Source organism: Agelaius phoeniceus, chromosome 16, assembly GCF_051311805.1.
Source record: "Agelaius phoeniceus isolate bAgePho1 chromosome 16, bAgePho1.hap1, whole genome shotgun sequence".
Classification (NCBI taxonomy): domain Eukaryota; kingdom Metazoa; phylum Chordata; class Aves; order Passeriformes; family Icteridae; genus Agelaius; species Agelaius phoeniceus.
The window spans coordinates 7,943,293-7,959,253 of NC_135280.1; the positions used below are offsets into that span (position 1 = coordinate 7,943,293).

Genomic DNA, 15,961 nt, shown 5'->3' on the forward strand with positions numbered 1-15,961 from the left:
TTGCCTGTGCTATCTTCCTGCTTGGTAAAAACATCTTGTTTGAGGTGGGTTTATCCTTTGTTCTAAGTCATAAAAACCCCTCCTAACTAACACACCCTTTGCCTCCTTAGCCAGTAAGACTGGCTCAGCAATTCTTTTCTTCTATATCAAAACTTGCTTCCATCTCTATTCCTTCATCAGACTCCACATTCAAAAATCTTTCTGCCAAGCATGCATATCTGAGATTTTCTTGTCAAGCTTTCATCCTTCCCAACAGTGAAGCAATGAACATCAATGATCACATGGTTAGTATGGGTAGAATTGCAATAAATGCCAGCCAAGAAATATTATCTTAATGTACACATTTGCATTGCCAAGCCACAGATTCTGACTCCTTAAGGGACACAGCAAGGTGGACATGTGATACACTGAGGCAATCTAAGAACATTAAAATAAAATAATCCTGGATTTACCAAGATATATTTTAATTTCTCAGCTACTCAGGGACAGGCAGGAAGGATCAGTGTCAGGTTTAGGTACAGAGGCACATGTGCAGAGCAGCTCCACTAAGATGATTAAGGGGCCACAGCATCTCTCATTTCTTGGCAGTAAAGCCAAGAGAGCTGGCCCCAGGTGCCCTAGGGGAGAGAAGGCTTGGGGGGCTCAGCAGTGAATATAAATACCTGAAGGGAAGGTGGAAATGAACCTGTTAATTATTTGAAAAGAAAAGGACTGCTTGACTTTCAGAACAGTTGAATGTATTTTCATTTTCTAAGTTCATTTTCAGCTGTAGCAATAGTCTATTCTGTGCTGTCACACCAACTGGAATGTGAAATAAATGTCATAAACCAACTAAGGCAACACAGAAAAAAATAAGCTCAGAGAACAACTATTCTGTTAACCCACAGCAAGTCAGCATCAATAGAATTACTTCAACTTTCTTTGTGAACAGTCAAACAGTCCCTCAATAGATGAACAAAGCTGACACATTTTCTTTTTTCTTTCCTATAGCCTGGAACACCTTCACAAACTAAATAGCCAAAATACTGACTCCTCTTCCCTAGCATCTTTCACTAAGTTTCCCAGAGCCTCCAGAGTGCATTTGACTTCAACAGTCTCCACTTACTTAATAAAAGATTCCATAATGCACTTGCAAACCTCCACTCTCACACTTTCCTTCTGGAACATATCCAGAAATGGCAAGAATTTCTCCTGAAAGTACAAATACATAAACAAGTAAAATTAGGTGTGTTCAAACAATACACTAAAACAATAAATATTTTGAGTAAGTCTTATAAGCACAGCTATTTAAGTAAAACTATTTTCATCTGTTTTTAAAACAGTAATTAATCTCAAAGGATGAGAAAGTGGAACTAATGGAAAAGGACTGATGGCTGAAAGATGTATCAATTTATTGATTGCAGAGATGCAGAAGGGAACACAAAATACAGAACTGTTTGAATCAAATGTTGCACTTTATTTTTAAAAGCAATCATATGCTTCAAACAACTTAGGGTCATCACAAATTCAGGTATCTATGGGGAAAAAAAGCTAAGATATTATATACAATTAAAATAGTCTACACATCATCAACAGTTTCACATCTATCCAGAGCAAGTTAAGAAGCTCTAAGACATACAAATTTCCTTAAAAAAACAAATGGTCTAACATACTAAAATACTTCATTTCTGTATCATCTCAAGAATATAGTGAGGGTAAGTTTTTCAGAATTATCCAAGTAATTTGTGAACAAAACTTGACCCCAAATCCACAGCATCAATCTTGAGTTTCACTCTTCAGATGGTTTCTGTACTGTGACACACACTTGCTGTCTTTGTTTCTATTTTTCTGCCTCATACAGAGTCTCTGACCTCCCTGAGCTCCACTTTGTTCCAATGCCAAGTGCAAGTGCTAGGAGAGGGTGTGATAAGTATGTGTCATAACACAGAAACAGCTACCAGCAATTACATTAACACACCCACACACAAATAAATGGTATTTCATCTTCCATTCATTGTCACTTATGCCACAGGAACAAACAAACTTAGAGAATTTAACAGCCTAATGAAAAAAGTATAAAAAACTGGAATTGGAGTAATAAGTACTTAAGTGATAAGCAGCAGAAAGCTCAGAAAATATTTCTGCACTTAGCTACTTGACAAAAAGTCCTTGCATTCTGTGAATTTGTAAACAATCTAAATATTCCAGTCAAGGTAAATTCTCTTGCAGAAAAACTGCCAAAGAGTTCTTCTTAAAAATTTATTAAACAGAATATCACTTACCACTGAAAAAAGCAGAGCAAAGTCATAGATATAGGTAATAACTTTCTGAATAATTGACTGCAGCTAAAGGGGAGAAAAAGGAAAATTTTGAAATAGGGGAGAATTACTGTAATATGAGTTAAATTCATACTATCCACACCAGAGACTGTTCTTCTTTAGTTATTCATAGAAGACTCTTTTGAAAGATGCTTCAAGTATCCATCAGCATAATTTCTTTCCCCAAAATGGGACAAACTGTAGCTATGCTGTCCCTCCCCACTTTTCCTACAGAACCCATACTGAACAGAGGCTGACCAGCCTGCCCAGGCTTTATTTGTCCTTCACTTCCATAGTTAGGCACATTTTTTTAGAGTCTCCATGTCCTCCAGCTCTCTGCACTAAAAATCTCAGCCAAATAAACAAAGAAAAAAATCTCAAACCAGTTTTTTAAACCTTCTTTTGTAGGCACTTTTTCTACCCTCCAAGTAACCACAAAAACCTTCTCAACTAATCCATATCTCATTTGGCTTTCAGTCTCAAGAACTGGACACAGTAATTCACTGAAGCCTTAACAATGCCAAGTAGAGATAGATTATTTTATGGTTTATTTCTGTTTGAAGAGCCTATCATGATTGCTAATTTCCTCCAGCAAACACCACTCTTGATGTAGGAGTTAACTCTTGCTACTTCTAAATAGATAAATCATTCAAGTTTAGCATTTCTCAGAATTAAAAGATTGATATGCATAGAGAAAAGGAGGAATAAATCACAGCATTACAGTGTTCCAAGAGGCTTCCCAAACTATTAGCCTGTGTTTAAAAATAATTATTTTGTTATAAGAGTTATTAGTAATGTTTAAGAATTGATTCCACCTAAGAAAATGCACATCAGATTTTTACAGTTTTGGCAAAATAAACTCTTTACCTGTGGGTAAGCATCTTCAAATGCTCTATCAGGAGTCATGTGTTTGATAACATCAGCCAGAACTGTATTGACCTCTCGCTTCTGTGCAGCAAAAAACAAGGTTACAAAATGAAACTGGCACATAAATCAAGTCACTAAACACCAGCTGAGCAGGTTAATTTATTTCCATTTGCCAAAGCATCAGCTTTTTACAGAGCTCTAGTTAAGCCAGGAACTTTAACCATAGCTCCAGTAAATCCTTACTTAAACTGATCCATCTGCCATTAAAACAAAAGGATAAGAAATGGTCAGTGCTGTGGGGTAGTAAAGCTTCAAAGCAGCATCTTTTGTCCCCATTCATCTTTCATGAAAGGAAACATATTTTTTCATTCCTACACATTTATACTGAATAGTCAAAGCCTTTCCATCTTTAATACCAGACTGTTAACACAGCCACTTTGTACCAGAGAAATTCAAAGGAAACAAAGAAATTTTCACCTACCGTAAAATGTCTGCAGGTATACTCCACCCACACTTCAGCACAGTTGATATAATCCTAGAAACACATGTGTCTCATGACTACCAGTATTTGCAGGAGACTGTGAGAAATACACTTGCAAAAATTACATTTAAAAGAATTAACTTCTGAGGTATGATTCAGGCAGACCTAAAGATCTAGAACCCAAAAGCTGCAATTGTGTAATAATTATGTAAAATTAAGTTATGCTTCAGCAGAGCTAAGAAAAGCAGGGATGATCCAAAGATATTACAGCCATCACTTATTTTTTTGCAACTGTGTGTATTTAGAAAAGGTAAACAATGCCATGCCTGAACAACTGGCTACAACTTTGCTCTCAACACAGTCAGCAGTGAAACAGAAAGGACAGTAACTCACCTGTGGGTTCTTCAGCTTTGTTATAACCTTCCAGGCTTCATTTAGTATTTGAAGGCGATCATTTTCAGGAGGATCAGCCAATGCCAAGTTTAACCCCAGGGAGCGAAAGAGGAGATGCTGAAAGTTAATGAGTAATTTTTAATTAAAAGCAGACAATGCACATCCATCCAAACTGGTCTGGCAGGTACAGTGTGCAGAAAGATTCTCAGATCAAACCACTTGAATAATTTTATTCAAGTGACACACAAGTTATGTAGGCAACTAAGAGCATAAAAAGCTCTGTCAAAGGAAAGGAATTGGTACAAATGAGACAGAAAATGTTACCTTTGGGAATCCAGACTCATCACACTCTTTAATCATGCCAATGAAGTCCATTGATCTCGCAGCAATAAACTCTGCTCTGAACGCCGACATGACTGAATTCAACAGCAAAGCACTGCCATGAACAACACAGATCAATACAGCTCAGCAGCAGCTCCAAGGCAGTAGTGCCTGCATGCACATTAATCTGAACTGCCTAGACTAACTACTGTCCAGCATCTATCACAAATTTTTAAAAAAGAAAGAGAATAAGAAAAAAAACCTCACACAAATTGAGCTTGCTTTGATGAGGATTAATGATGCATAAGCAAAACAAGAAAACATTAAGCCATCAGGTAAGGAAAGGCAACCCAGCCTGTAAAATACTTCTTCCATACAGGTGTTTTTGAAGCTATCGTTTTAGCAGGAATTTACTAAAAATATCAAGGAAACCAGGAGTAGATGACATTTAGAAACTTACTCTCTGTTTAACTACAGTTCAGAAGTATATTCAGGGAGGGCAAATCCCTATTGACATTTTAATTAATTAATTAATTATATATGCATTATAAAAGCCACATTTTGAGCAGCTGCACGGATAGGATTAAAATAAATCCAAAGTCATGGTCATGTGCTAACTGGCAATAACACATTTAGACATTTCTGATTAACCATTCAGACAGGTATTTGTGTTACTATCAAGCCAAAGCCACAATGGAAGAATGAACTCACTGCATCACTGTAACATCCTCAGCCATGAGTTAGCTCAAGAAGCTGCCTCATAAAACACTGTGCCCTTCACTAGTGTGAAACAGACAGTTTGAATGCAGGGCAGTTTACCTTGAGGGAAATTCTGTGAAGTGCCTGAAATAACCCAGCAGCTTCTGTGTTTCTGCCTCAGCCTTAGTGGTCCCATCCCAATTGGACTGGAATGTGCATTTTATCATCAGACAAGCACTAATTCCAGGTCATTAGTTCTGTGATTGGCAATACAGAGAGAAGGCTGTTCCTTTTCACTCAGATGGCTGCAAAGCAGCTCGTGGAACATACTGAGATTATTTCAAGATTTATATTCATCTTGAAATGCCTCTTGCTTTGTAGTATCTTGTCTGTCATGAGAAGACACAAATACACAGAACTCCCCTTTGAAAGAAGACTACTGTGTTAAACTGGATTACTCAACTTCCCAGTAAAAAAGACATGTCCCAAAACCATTTCTTTCCAAAAAAACCCCTCATTATAATCAACATTTTATCCTTCCTTCAAAGAGCAAACAGGAACAAAGAGGAGGAGCCCATCTTTACAGTGAAAAATGCTGAAAGTTGATTTGCAAAGTTCCACAGAACAAATCAATACCTATCCAAAACAATTTGTCCATCAGAGAATGTGAATTATTTTTGTCTAGTCTATCCCCTCTGATACAATACCACTTCCACAGCCCATTTTTTAAATCATGCTTTCCCTGCACTCCTCAGCTCAGTCACAGAATGCTGGCATTCCTCAGCTGAGTGATTAACATCATTTAGTTCCTCAGCTGCTGCAGAACTGGACTGTGCAAAGCACATAAGGAAAAAAAATAGGAGAAAACTCACAGAACTCAGCCAAGCTAGCCAATAAAATGCACAGAGGGGAGCCCATCAGCAGGCCAGACTGCATTCACAAAACCCAGTCAGTGCATCCAACTTTCAGACCAGACCATCTTCCTGAACACAACTACCCTGCACAAAGACTTCTAGCAGATAATTGAGATACCAATTTTTAATGTTGAAAAAAGCAAATCTCTAAGTATTGCCACCTTCCAAAGGTTGCCAGCAGCTTTACAACTTCCCTTGCTGAATGCATGAATGGCCTGACTGTGGACAATGGAAGACAGGAGAAAGAAGGGGAGGAAAACCCAGAAAAGTGCAACAAAACCAGGCATGAGAGACATGGCTAAGGGAGAACACATTAATGTCCCAGACTTTGGCTGAGGAGCCAGAATACAGCAACCAAGTTAAACTAATTAACTTTAGCTTGACAAGTAATCTACCATATTTCAGAATTCATCTCTGGAAAACAGATGTTCATAATCATGATTTAATAAGCTACTGGGAGAATGAAAGCTGCACTATGCATCCAAACTGTTTCCAAAAGAGGAAGAGAACATGATTGCAGGGACTCAGGGGTACTCATTACAGACTCCTGCCTTCTACACTCTGCCACACTTACTTGTTCCCCAACTTTTTGCATCTCTCCATCATCTCAGTAAGCAGAACCTGGAACAATTATTTATTAAAATTAGTGAATAGAGACTTTGCAAATATATTCAGCTTTATTTACTGTACTGAAATCTACTAAAAGCTGTTTTAATTATCTTTCCAATAGTCCTGTTTTACCCTGTATTTACAGCACAAAAAACAATGGTGTAGCTAAACATAAAACACATCTTCTGGAACAAGTATAGTGGCATTTCAATCAAAACCACCATTTTATGGAAGTCAAATCTGCAATCCTTCACCCATGCCATTACTCCAGGTAATCACTATTTACCAGCCAGGTCAGTTAGCTCTGGCAGGAGAGGTGAAAACTCTGCCAGACTGACAGAGATTGAAACAGCCTGTTCACTGTGTTAAGCTACAGTTTAGTCAAATCATTTGTATAGCTGTATGACAGAAGACAAGGATAATTCAGCAAATAAAGATCAAACTAGCTAAAGAACAGCAGGAAACAAACAAGCAGGAATACTGCCTCTGAACTTGAAGTGGTCACACCTGAGCTTTGTGGAAGCCAACACTCTTCCTGTACAGCAGAGAGCATAGACAGGCCTATGCAGGCTCTTGTTACTTGCCTTCACACTCATGTAAAAACTGACTGAGGGGTTGTTTTTTAGTAGGCAAAATTAACTCTTCACCACAACTTTAGTATTGAGCATTAGCACATTCACTTACATCTGGAGCATGGTATGCAATACACTGTAAAATCCAGTCTATAGCAGGAGAATACAGGGTCAGATACAAAGGGATCTCCACACATTGCACCACCAGCTGGTTCTGAACTGTATCCCCATGGATCTGTTGAAATAAGAGACAAAAATGTGTTGCTGTGAAAAGGTATTTAATGGGAGATATGATAAACTGGTTAAAGTTTGTATATGAATGCAAATGAAACAGATGATAGCACAAAGGTACAGATATTCTGAAGCATTCACTGCAAGCTGGGAGAAAAAATATCAAGCTCCTAACATATATTATTCAAGTCTGGAAACATGCTGAATAGAGCAGCTTCAACTTACCAGAATGTATGTAAAATTTCCTATACCATATCTGGATACAGGAACACCCCTTAATCTAAACTTGAGAACTTCTGAGATTTTTCTGAAGTATGTGGCGATTTGATTAAGGAGTGTATTTATCTGATTTTGCAAATGAAACACTTATTTGCTTACTTGTTTAAATGTTAGGAGAAAGTCAAAAAAGTTTTTATTCAGGCTTTCTTTGAGTTGTGGAGCCACTTCCATCCCAACCTGTATTAAAAGAAAAAGATTTTATTGGCATCTATCAATTCTCCTTCAGAGTGAGATAAAAATGCATTTGCTGAAGGAATACACCCAAATCAACAAACAGCATTGAATCACATGCTTATGACTGATTATTTCCTAGCTTACTATTATCATCATGTCCACTAACAATCACCCCAAGGCTGTTCTTAAACACCATCCTAACATCAGCTCCAAGTGTCTGTAAGCACTGAGGAAATCAGTGTCTACTCCAGTGCACTCCAGCAGCCTGCAGCAGCACAGAAATTTATTCTTACTTATTACAAACACTTAAAGAGAGATTCCCATCTGTAAAACAGGAGAGAAATAATTGTTTGTTTGTTTGTTGAAAGGAAGAGACAGGCTGCTGACTGCTTGAGATAAAAGTGGCAGTTCCTTGAAGCAGTGGCAGCACTGGCTGCAGGAACCCCTTGGTAGAGATCAGAGGAGGAAAATGAGAGCCTACCCTGCACAGGTATGCTCTGGCATAGACTGCAACCAGTGGGTCTCCAATGCCTCTAATCATAGCTGTTAACCGTGGCAGACACTCCGAAATGCCCCTGTTTTATCAGAAATGAAAATGAGCTTCAACAGGCAATAACAGACTCACATCACTTACAGGTAACTTCAGTAGCTGCCTTGTAGACTAAAAATTGAGCATGAGTTATAGAGATGTCTATCAAAGAAAAAGGATACTAGCAGAAAAACTTATTTCATAAGTAAAATTTCTGTGTACAGTAATACATGTGCTATATTCAAATTGCAGTATTTGCTATTCACAACAAGACAAATAAAACTAAAGAACTCCTCCTCCTCCAGCTGCAAGAATAGCAGAGCTATGGAAAAAACTCAGTGTAACTCAGAGTAAGGAAAGCAGATGCTTAAAGCAGAACTGGCAGAACTCCTTCCATGTCTCATTTTCCCACAGGTCCTTTTTGACAGAGCTGTAGTAGTGCCTGGATATGAGGCCCACTAATTCCAGTAAAAAAATTGCTTTTTAGGGATAATAAAGTTGTCACTATAGCAGCAATTTGGCTTCCAACACTCATTTCAAAATATAACTGAAGAAGGACAATTACAAGGGAAGGCAGGAACATTTTCTGCTCAGCAGCTGGCACTGTTTGGCAAAACATTAAACTTATACCAAAGTTTTCAACAGACAGTGGTTCATTGCTGCTAAATTATTTCTCCTACTCTGTCTCTCCCAGTATGATATCAAGATTTTCCTTTCAGTTTTCTATCCTTTTTCCCCACACTCCTCATGCCAACAATCCTCCTTCCCCTCCACCCCCAGAAGCCACAGCTTTTCAATTTGCACTGGGATTTGGACACCCAATGTCACATTTGTACATAGGTTTGAAAACTGAGAGCACTGTTGTACTTCAAAGTATAGCACAGTTCACCTTTAATTTTTTCATGGTATTCTGATTAAAAATTCCAAAACCTCTCTGTAGTGCTTCTCCTCAGTTCTACTAAGACCTTACCCACCAATAATCACACCCCTCTCATGCTTAATTCATTTAATTAGTTCCTAAATCTATCCATTCCCTTCCTTCCCATAGTTAACACTATTCTTACGTTTTGGAGAGGAACTTATTGCACTTCAGTATTGCTGCTTCCACATAACTACAGGGAAATCAGGTTAAGGAACAAAACTAAGATTCACACCACTGAAAAACCATAAGCAAACATACACCAAATGGATATTGACCAAACTATTTTAAGGGCTTCTGTAATTCATGTCACTACACTTGGCTGATTTTTACAATTTATCTACAAGGTTCTGTTTCAAAATTTTTCACACATCATCTCTGTCACTGCCAAACTACTCAGAGCCAATGATTAAGCATTCAGTTTACTATGAAACATGACTCAAAAGTACATTCAAAACATACAGCCTGAAACAAACAAAACAAAGCCAATATAAGCATGAGATCCTGTGGGTTTTATTGAAACAAACACATTCACTTTTGGAAAAATCTACAAAAAACCTGCAGACACACTGTGAGGGGCTCATTTGACAAGGATACAATCTGGGAATGAGTTCTCTGATTGAAGCAATCTTGAAAAACCAGTTTAAGCAAGTTTCTTTAGCTGTGTCGTTAACACTCTCTGGAGAAAAGTTATCTGGGAAAAAAACCAACCCAGAAATAGTTACATTCTTCCTGGAAACAAGTTATTTTTCATGTTAGGTTTAAAACTGTATTCCCTTTCCATTCATCAGAAAATTAAGTGCACAATAATAAAACTAGGCAATACATTTGCTTCTCAGCTCTTAAGCAGCAGTCAGAGCTGAGAACATAACAAGAAAAAGATACAATCTTGTAGTAAATAACATTTCAGAACCTGAATTCAGGCACTTGGAGCTCATCTCAGAGCTGCTACTGACAAATCCAACCTCTGCCTCTACTCTTCCAAAATCAGAAATTGTAAAAAAAAAGAAAACACAGAGAATCTGCAACAAACGTGTATACAAATCTACAATGACTAGAGAACATGCAAGACAGATTTAAGCACTCAAATAGTTTATTTTAAAAGGCTAGTATTAATTTTAAGTAATACTATTGCAAGAAGCAGGAAATACTGAATATGGACAGAAACCTTGTCTTTATTTCTCTATTTAACCTTCCTCAAGGTTGGACTTTTTTTTTTCTGGAGCCCAGTGGAAACAAACACAAAGTTACCTGGCAGAGAGACAAACAAAGTTACCTGGCAGAGAGACAAACAAAGTTACCTGGCAGAGAGACAAACAAAGTTACCTGGCAGAGAGAGACAAACAAAGTTACCTGGCAGAGAGAGACAAACAAAGTTACCTGGCAGAGAGACTCGGTTATCCACACACATCGACAGAATTCTTTCATACACCAGTTTGCCTGGTAAAAAAAAAAAAGAATAATAAAAAAAAAATCAAAACAAATTAACAAAGTGTAAAATGCTGGTACAAAGGTTCCCTTCACAACATACAATGAAATTAGATGGAAAAAGCTCCCTAGAGCAGCGACATTTTGCTGCCCTCTAGTGAGGCTGAAATGGTCAGTGTGATTTAGCACCTCTCACACTACAATAACATTTTCTGGCTCCCTGAAGTGCAGAGGTAACACACAGGTCAGATTTCTCCCAGGCCAGGAAAGCACAGCTGCTGTCCTGACTTTGCTGACTTTGGATATTGTGTTATCTCTAGCAGCCTTCAGCAGTAGGAAGGAGCACAAAGAGGAAGAAGGAGCTGAAAAAACAATTGGATCTCTGTTGTAGCACATCCTGCTGGCACCAAAATACCCTTCAACTTTCAATACCATTGTGAATGTTTTCCAAAACATGGCAGAAAAATAAGAGAGTTACATGAAGTGAATGACAATTTCACTTACAAGTTTAAAAATATATTAAAAAAATCAATAACAATATTCTCATAGTCCCCATTCAGCCAAAGAAAACTTTCTGACTTCTGTTCCTCAAAATACAAAAATAATGAAATATTGAGTCAAAAGGATGCTAAAATCCAAAATATTTTTATAATGACAGCATGTTTTTAATTTCAAAATGCAGAGATCATGTTTTTTCCTAACATTTTGTTCTAGAGAGTCACTAATACATAAAGCACAGCCACAAAATGAAATATTTTTCTCTAGGAGATCTTTTACAATTATATATCATGTTTACCACCAGTGTCCAAATCTTTATGTTGGAAACATTCCATGTTAAAACTAGAAGTCATTTCAGGCCTTTTTGGATAACTTTGATGCTTTCTAACATTACAAAAAAATAATCTTATTAACATTTGTGTAGTAAGACTGGCACAGTAGATACTTACCAAAAGTATCAAGGATATCTGTAATTAGAACAAATTTGCTTGGATAAAACTGGATTACTGTTGTGTCTGAAAGAAGCTTAGAACACTAGAAGGAGAAAAAAACAAAGAAACATTTTTAGAGGCCATCACAAGTTTGTGGTTTTACTCCAGAAAAGCTGGATAAATATCCACAGGTGGAAAGGGCCAATAGGAATTATGAAGCCATTTAATTTTTTTCCAAGATCAAACTGGAGTCAAAAACTTTGGCAGAAGGTTACTCACAAAAAAAAACCAGCTTCTACCAAAAGAAAACAGGTGAATGCTGACTGGGGAGAGAAATCCAATTCTTCCTTGCTTAAGCCAAATGTGGCTCTGGCCCTGAGTCTTCTCTGGTCTCCAAGACTGACAGTATTTTCTATGAGCTCCATCCTTTCTCTGTCCTGCACCAGGAGACAGTTCTTCAATCTCAGTGGAATAAACAAAGTTTAAACTTTTGTTACATTTCAAAACTCCAGGAAGCAATCCAATACCTCACAAGACTGCTCTGTTTAAAGAAGGAAATAATAACATTTGAAGATGCTTAAACAAGGTGCACACTTAGTGGTTTTGTTTATTCATCAGACAGGTGAGAGCATTTACATCCTACAACCCTCTGTGTGCTCAGTCACCTTCACAGAAAGGTACCTCAGTGGCTCTTTAGGACCTACACACAGCACCAACACCTGATTCCCCACTTTGCTTAGAGCTCACACACATAATCAACTTAGTGCAGCTTTCTCTAAGCAGCTTAGCATACCCCATCTTGACAAGTAAAGTATCTTGCAAAAAGCCACTTGAAGAATCACAGAATCACAGAATTGTTTAGGTTAGAAAAGACCTTCAAGACTGTTGAGTCCAACCTTTAAACTGCCAAGATCACCAATAAAAAGCATCCCCAAGTGCCACATCTACACATCCTTTAAATATCTCCAAGGATGGTGATGCCACCACTGCCCTGGGCAGACTGGTCTGGTGATTGAGAACCCTTTTGGTGAAGAAATTTTCCTAACCAGAAGCCAAATTCCCTCCTCCTACTGCATACTAACCAGTAATGACAGACTATGGATAAAACTACAGCCTGATGCCAGGAGAACTGCTCAGCTCTCAGAGGATACAGCACTCTGCAGGAAGAAGCACAACAAGTAGAGTTCACTGAGGGTTCTACCCTACCCTGCTTTGTAACTACAGAATTATTATCCTTCATGAAAATTTTCAATTCATTAATTACACAAGTACCTATTTCATTCTTAGGCAGTCTTTCAATCAGTGATGAGCATCTGCAGCATTAAGTGCAAAGTGAGTAACACTTCAGCAGAGATAAACACATTCAGCTTTGGTACCACTCTCCTAAAAGGAAGCACTGGATCCCATGTTAGAAACTGTCTTATTTCAAAATTGTTTGTGAACCAGTTGCAAAAGAACACATGAAAGTATCCATGCATAGATTATCACTGCATTATCACAGACATTATATATATAGATATATTTCACTATTTCACACAAAGCACTGTAAGTACAGTACATCCCTGCTGCTTTTCTTCTTGTCCAAAGATCACAGACACACTTCATAATCCTATATATAGATTTTTTTTAAAATAACAATAATAGTGCTGATTTCATAGTATTACAATAGTACATTAGTCACCCTAGGTCACATATAATTGTTTGATCTCACTTCATTAATGTTTCATTTCCTTTTTTGTCTTTACCACAATTTAAGCTGAAATTACTTCAAGCAGTTTTCACAAGAGTATCCAGAATGACCAAAAAACTCCTGACTTTATATAACCCCACTGGATGACTATGAGCATTACATCAGTTTTACAGCTTTTAAGGATGTCATTATCTCATCTGTCCTCTGCTGCACTGTGCCTCTGGCCTTTTTTAAAGGCCAAGCCAAACAAAAGAGCATTCAACTGTCCTATTTCCCCATGCCCTCCTCAAAGCACATCACCCCAAATGACCCAAAGGAAGACCATGGCCAATTTCTCAAACAAACAAACAAAAACAAACCTCATACACACAATTTAAAAAATCTGGAGCTGTTTTTGGTAGCTTGCTAAGGTCCTAAATCCCTTTATTTAATTGCCCTACTAATTTTGGATGGGTAAAATGCTGATGTTCAAAAAGCCATTCTGGTATTATTTGTAGGGGGCAAGGGGTTGAAGGGGAAGAGGGCAGGAAAGGAAATGACATGTCCTATAAAGAGCTGATCATGGTATTTGTTCTAACTACCCTTAAGCAGGTAACATTTCCACATCTGCCATTTGGTGACTCATTGAGAATTCCCACCCACATAACCTAGTCAAAACCAATCTGTAACAACAAAGCTGAAAATCCAACTACTGACAGAAGTTATAAAACTCTGGAAGAAATGTATTTCAGAGAAGAACAAAAGAAAATAATAGAAAAAATAGAAAAATAGAAAGCCTTCTTTTCCCAAGAAGGAAACTGGACAAGTTATATCACCAAACTCACTGGTTCTGCATAGAACAAAAACATCAAACTGACCTGGATGACTATTTTCAGAGCTTTTACTTTCTGATCAGAGGACCATGCATCCTTTAAAGACTGGTTCAGTTCTTCAATTCTGTTCATGTAATCCTGCTGAGTCAAATTCAACAGCTCTTTCTGTGATCCCTGGCAAGAAAACACAAACCCTCTTAATAAAAGCAGGAGGGAAGGAAGGAGAGTGCTGTTATTATAGACTCAAATCACCATGTTGTGGAAGAGAATCCTACAAAATTTATTACAGTTTCCCTTCAGGTCTTAGGAAAGTAGGTTATGAAACATCTCACTTTTGCACAGTAAAATACTGCAGCTTGAGAAATAACTTCAGTACTCAGTATTTCTATCAAGCTCATAATTGTAACTTAAACTCAGGTAGACATTTGCAGCTTCTGCAACAGGGGACACCAGAATTATCAGATGTTAAGATTATGGGGGGCTCCACAAAGTTTTACAGCAGTAAGAAGGTAAATCAACAGCAACAGATCAGGTAAATTTTCAAATCACAATTTCTAGTGATACAAAAAGATGACTCTGCCCAAATCCTGTAACAGTAAGGATTAAAATCAGCAGAGAATTCCCACAGAAAGCACATAATCATCTAAATGCTGCACTTGCAGAATCAGGACCTTTTTAAAAGGTTTCACATAAGATTTTTATTTCACAAATTCCTTTCACTGTTATAATGATGCTGTAATTTCATCAGAAAACTTTCTCACCTCTTCCAGATCATCCAGTTCTTCTAACCTTGTCCTTACTTTTTCAGAAACTGCTGACCCAGTAGTGGCGGCTTTTCCTGCAAAGAATTACAGATTTAAGTTTCTTTAAAATTTAAACACTGGGACTTCCAAAGAGAAACAAACCTGAAGGAGCCTGACATGGACCAGTCAGCTTCTGTGACAGAAGACAGGTGACAGATTCCTTTAGTGACTATTCCTGAAGACACACATCTAAACACACCTACAGTGCATGCACTTTGAACAAGGGCAATGAATAAGCAGAATTGAATATGAGTGGATTTTTCTGCAAGTTTTACCAATAAGAAAAGAATCACCAGATAGAACCACAGGATAGTTAAGGACAGAAAAGCTCTATGGAGGTCTGTGTCCAACTCTTCTCCTCAAAGCAGGTCCAGTTCTGAAGTTATAACAGTTGCACAGAGCTGCATCCAGTCAATTTAACAATATCTAAGGATATAGATATCACACTCTGCCTGAGCATCCAATTCCAGTGTCTGACCATTCTCATTGCAAAAAAGTGTTTTCTATTTTTGCAGATGCTGAAATGCTGCATGTTTATTCATATAGAAAAATTCTGATTTACTATGCTATGATTACCTAGCCCAGATTCTCTTTGCTAGAAAACATGATAAAATATTTAACATTTGGTTCTTTTTTAAACACCCAGCATACAGCTGAAATCACTTCACTTTCATGTAAAGAGAATAACTGAACAAGTTCCCAAAGGACTTGTTTGCTTTCCTTCCAGCTAGCAGAAGAGTTGATAAACATGATCCTCAAAACATCATTGCTCAGTTGAAATGGAAGAAAGTTTTAAGCTACAGTGGAAGGCAGTGCAGTGAAATAATCACAAATTCATCAGCCCATAGGAATAAAGGTGGTCAGGTGGCTTACATCCAATAACTATTTTAAACATCCAGACATCCATAAAAAAGCAAGGACCATGATGTCAGAATGGAGGAGGCAGGAAAATACATTTCAATTATTCTTGACCACAAATCTGTCACTGCACCCTGCCTCAAGCAACCTCTGCTG

At 37.7% G+C, this 15,961-nt stretch overlaps 1 protein-coding gene across 2 annotated transcripts in view; it reads right to left on the bottom strand.

The window, feature by feature from the left end:
* The window catches only part of VPS35L (VPS35 endosomal protein sorting factor like), a 43,531-nt gene that overhangs the window by 23,732 nt on the left and 3,838 nt on the right, over nucleotides 1-15,961 (bottom strand). For both annotated transcript variants that reach the window (XM_054643418.2, XM_077186701.1), the window contains exons 6-21: nucleotides 14,906-14,982; nucleotides 14,190-14,318; nucleotides 11,661-11,745; nucleotides 10,666-10,725; nucleotides 9,883-9,979; nucleotides 9,431-9,478; nucleotides 8,319-8,412; nucleotides 7,763-7,840; nucleotides 7,266-7,388; nucleotides 6,547-6,593; nucleotides 4,363-4,474; nucleotides 4,039-4,155; nucleotides 3,646-3,699; nucleotides 3,165-3,245; nucleotides 2,262-2,324; nucleotides 1,106-1,191 (exon numbers count right to left, since the gene is read on the bottom strand). In XM_054643418.2, coding sequence (XP_054499393.2) covers nucleotides 1,106-1,191; nucleotides 2,262-2,324; nucleotides 3,165-3,245; nucleotides 3,646-3,699; nucleotides 4,039-4,155; nucleotides 4,363-4,474; nucleotides 6,547-6,593; nucleotides 7,266-7,388; nucleotides 7,763-7,840; nucleotides 8,319-8,412; nucleotides 9,431-9,478; nucleotides 9,883-9,979; nucleotides 10,666-10,725; nucleotides 11,661-11,745; nucleotides 14,190-14,318; nucleotides 14,906-14,982 — 1,351 coding nt within the window. The remainder of the gene's footprint in view (nucleotides 1-1,105; nucleotides 1,192-2,261; nucleotides 2,325-3,164; nucleotides 3,246-3,645; nucleotides 3,700-4,038; nucleotides 4,156-4,362; nucleotides 4,475-6,546; nucleotides 6,594-7,265; nucleotides 7,389-7,762; nucleotides 7,841-8,318; nucleotides 8,413-9,430; nucleotides 9,479-9,882; nucleotides 9,980-10,665; nucleotides 10,726-11,660; nucleotides 11,746-14,189; nucleotides 14,319-14,905; nucleotides 14,983-15,961) is intronic.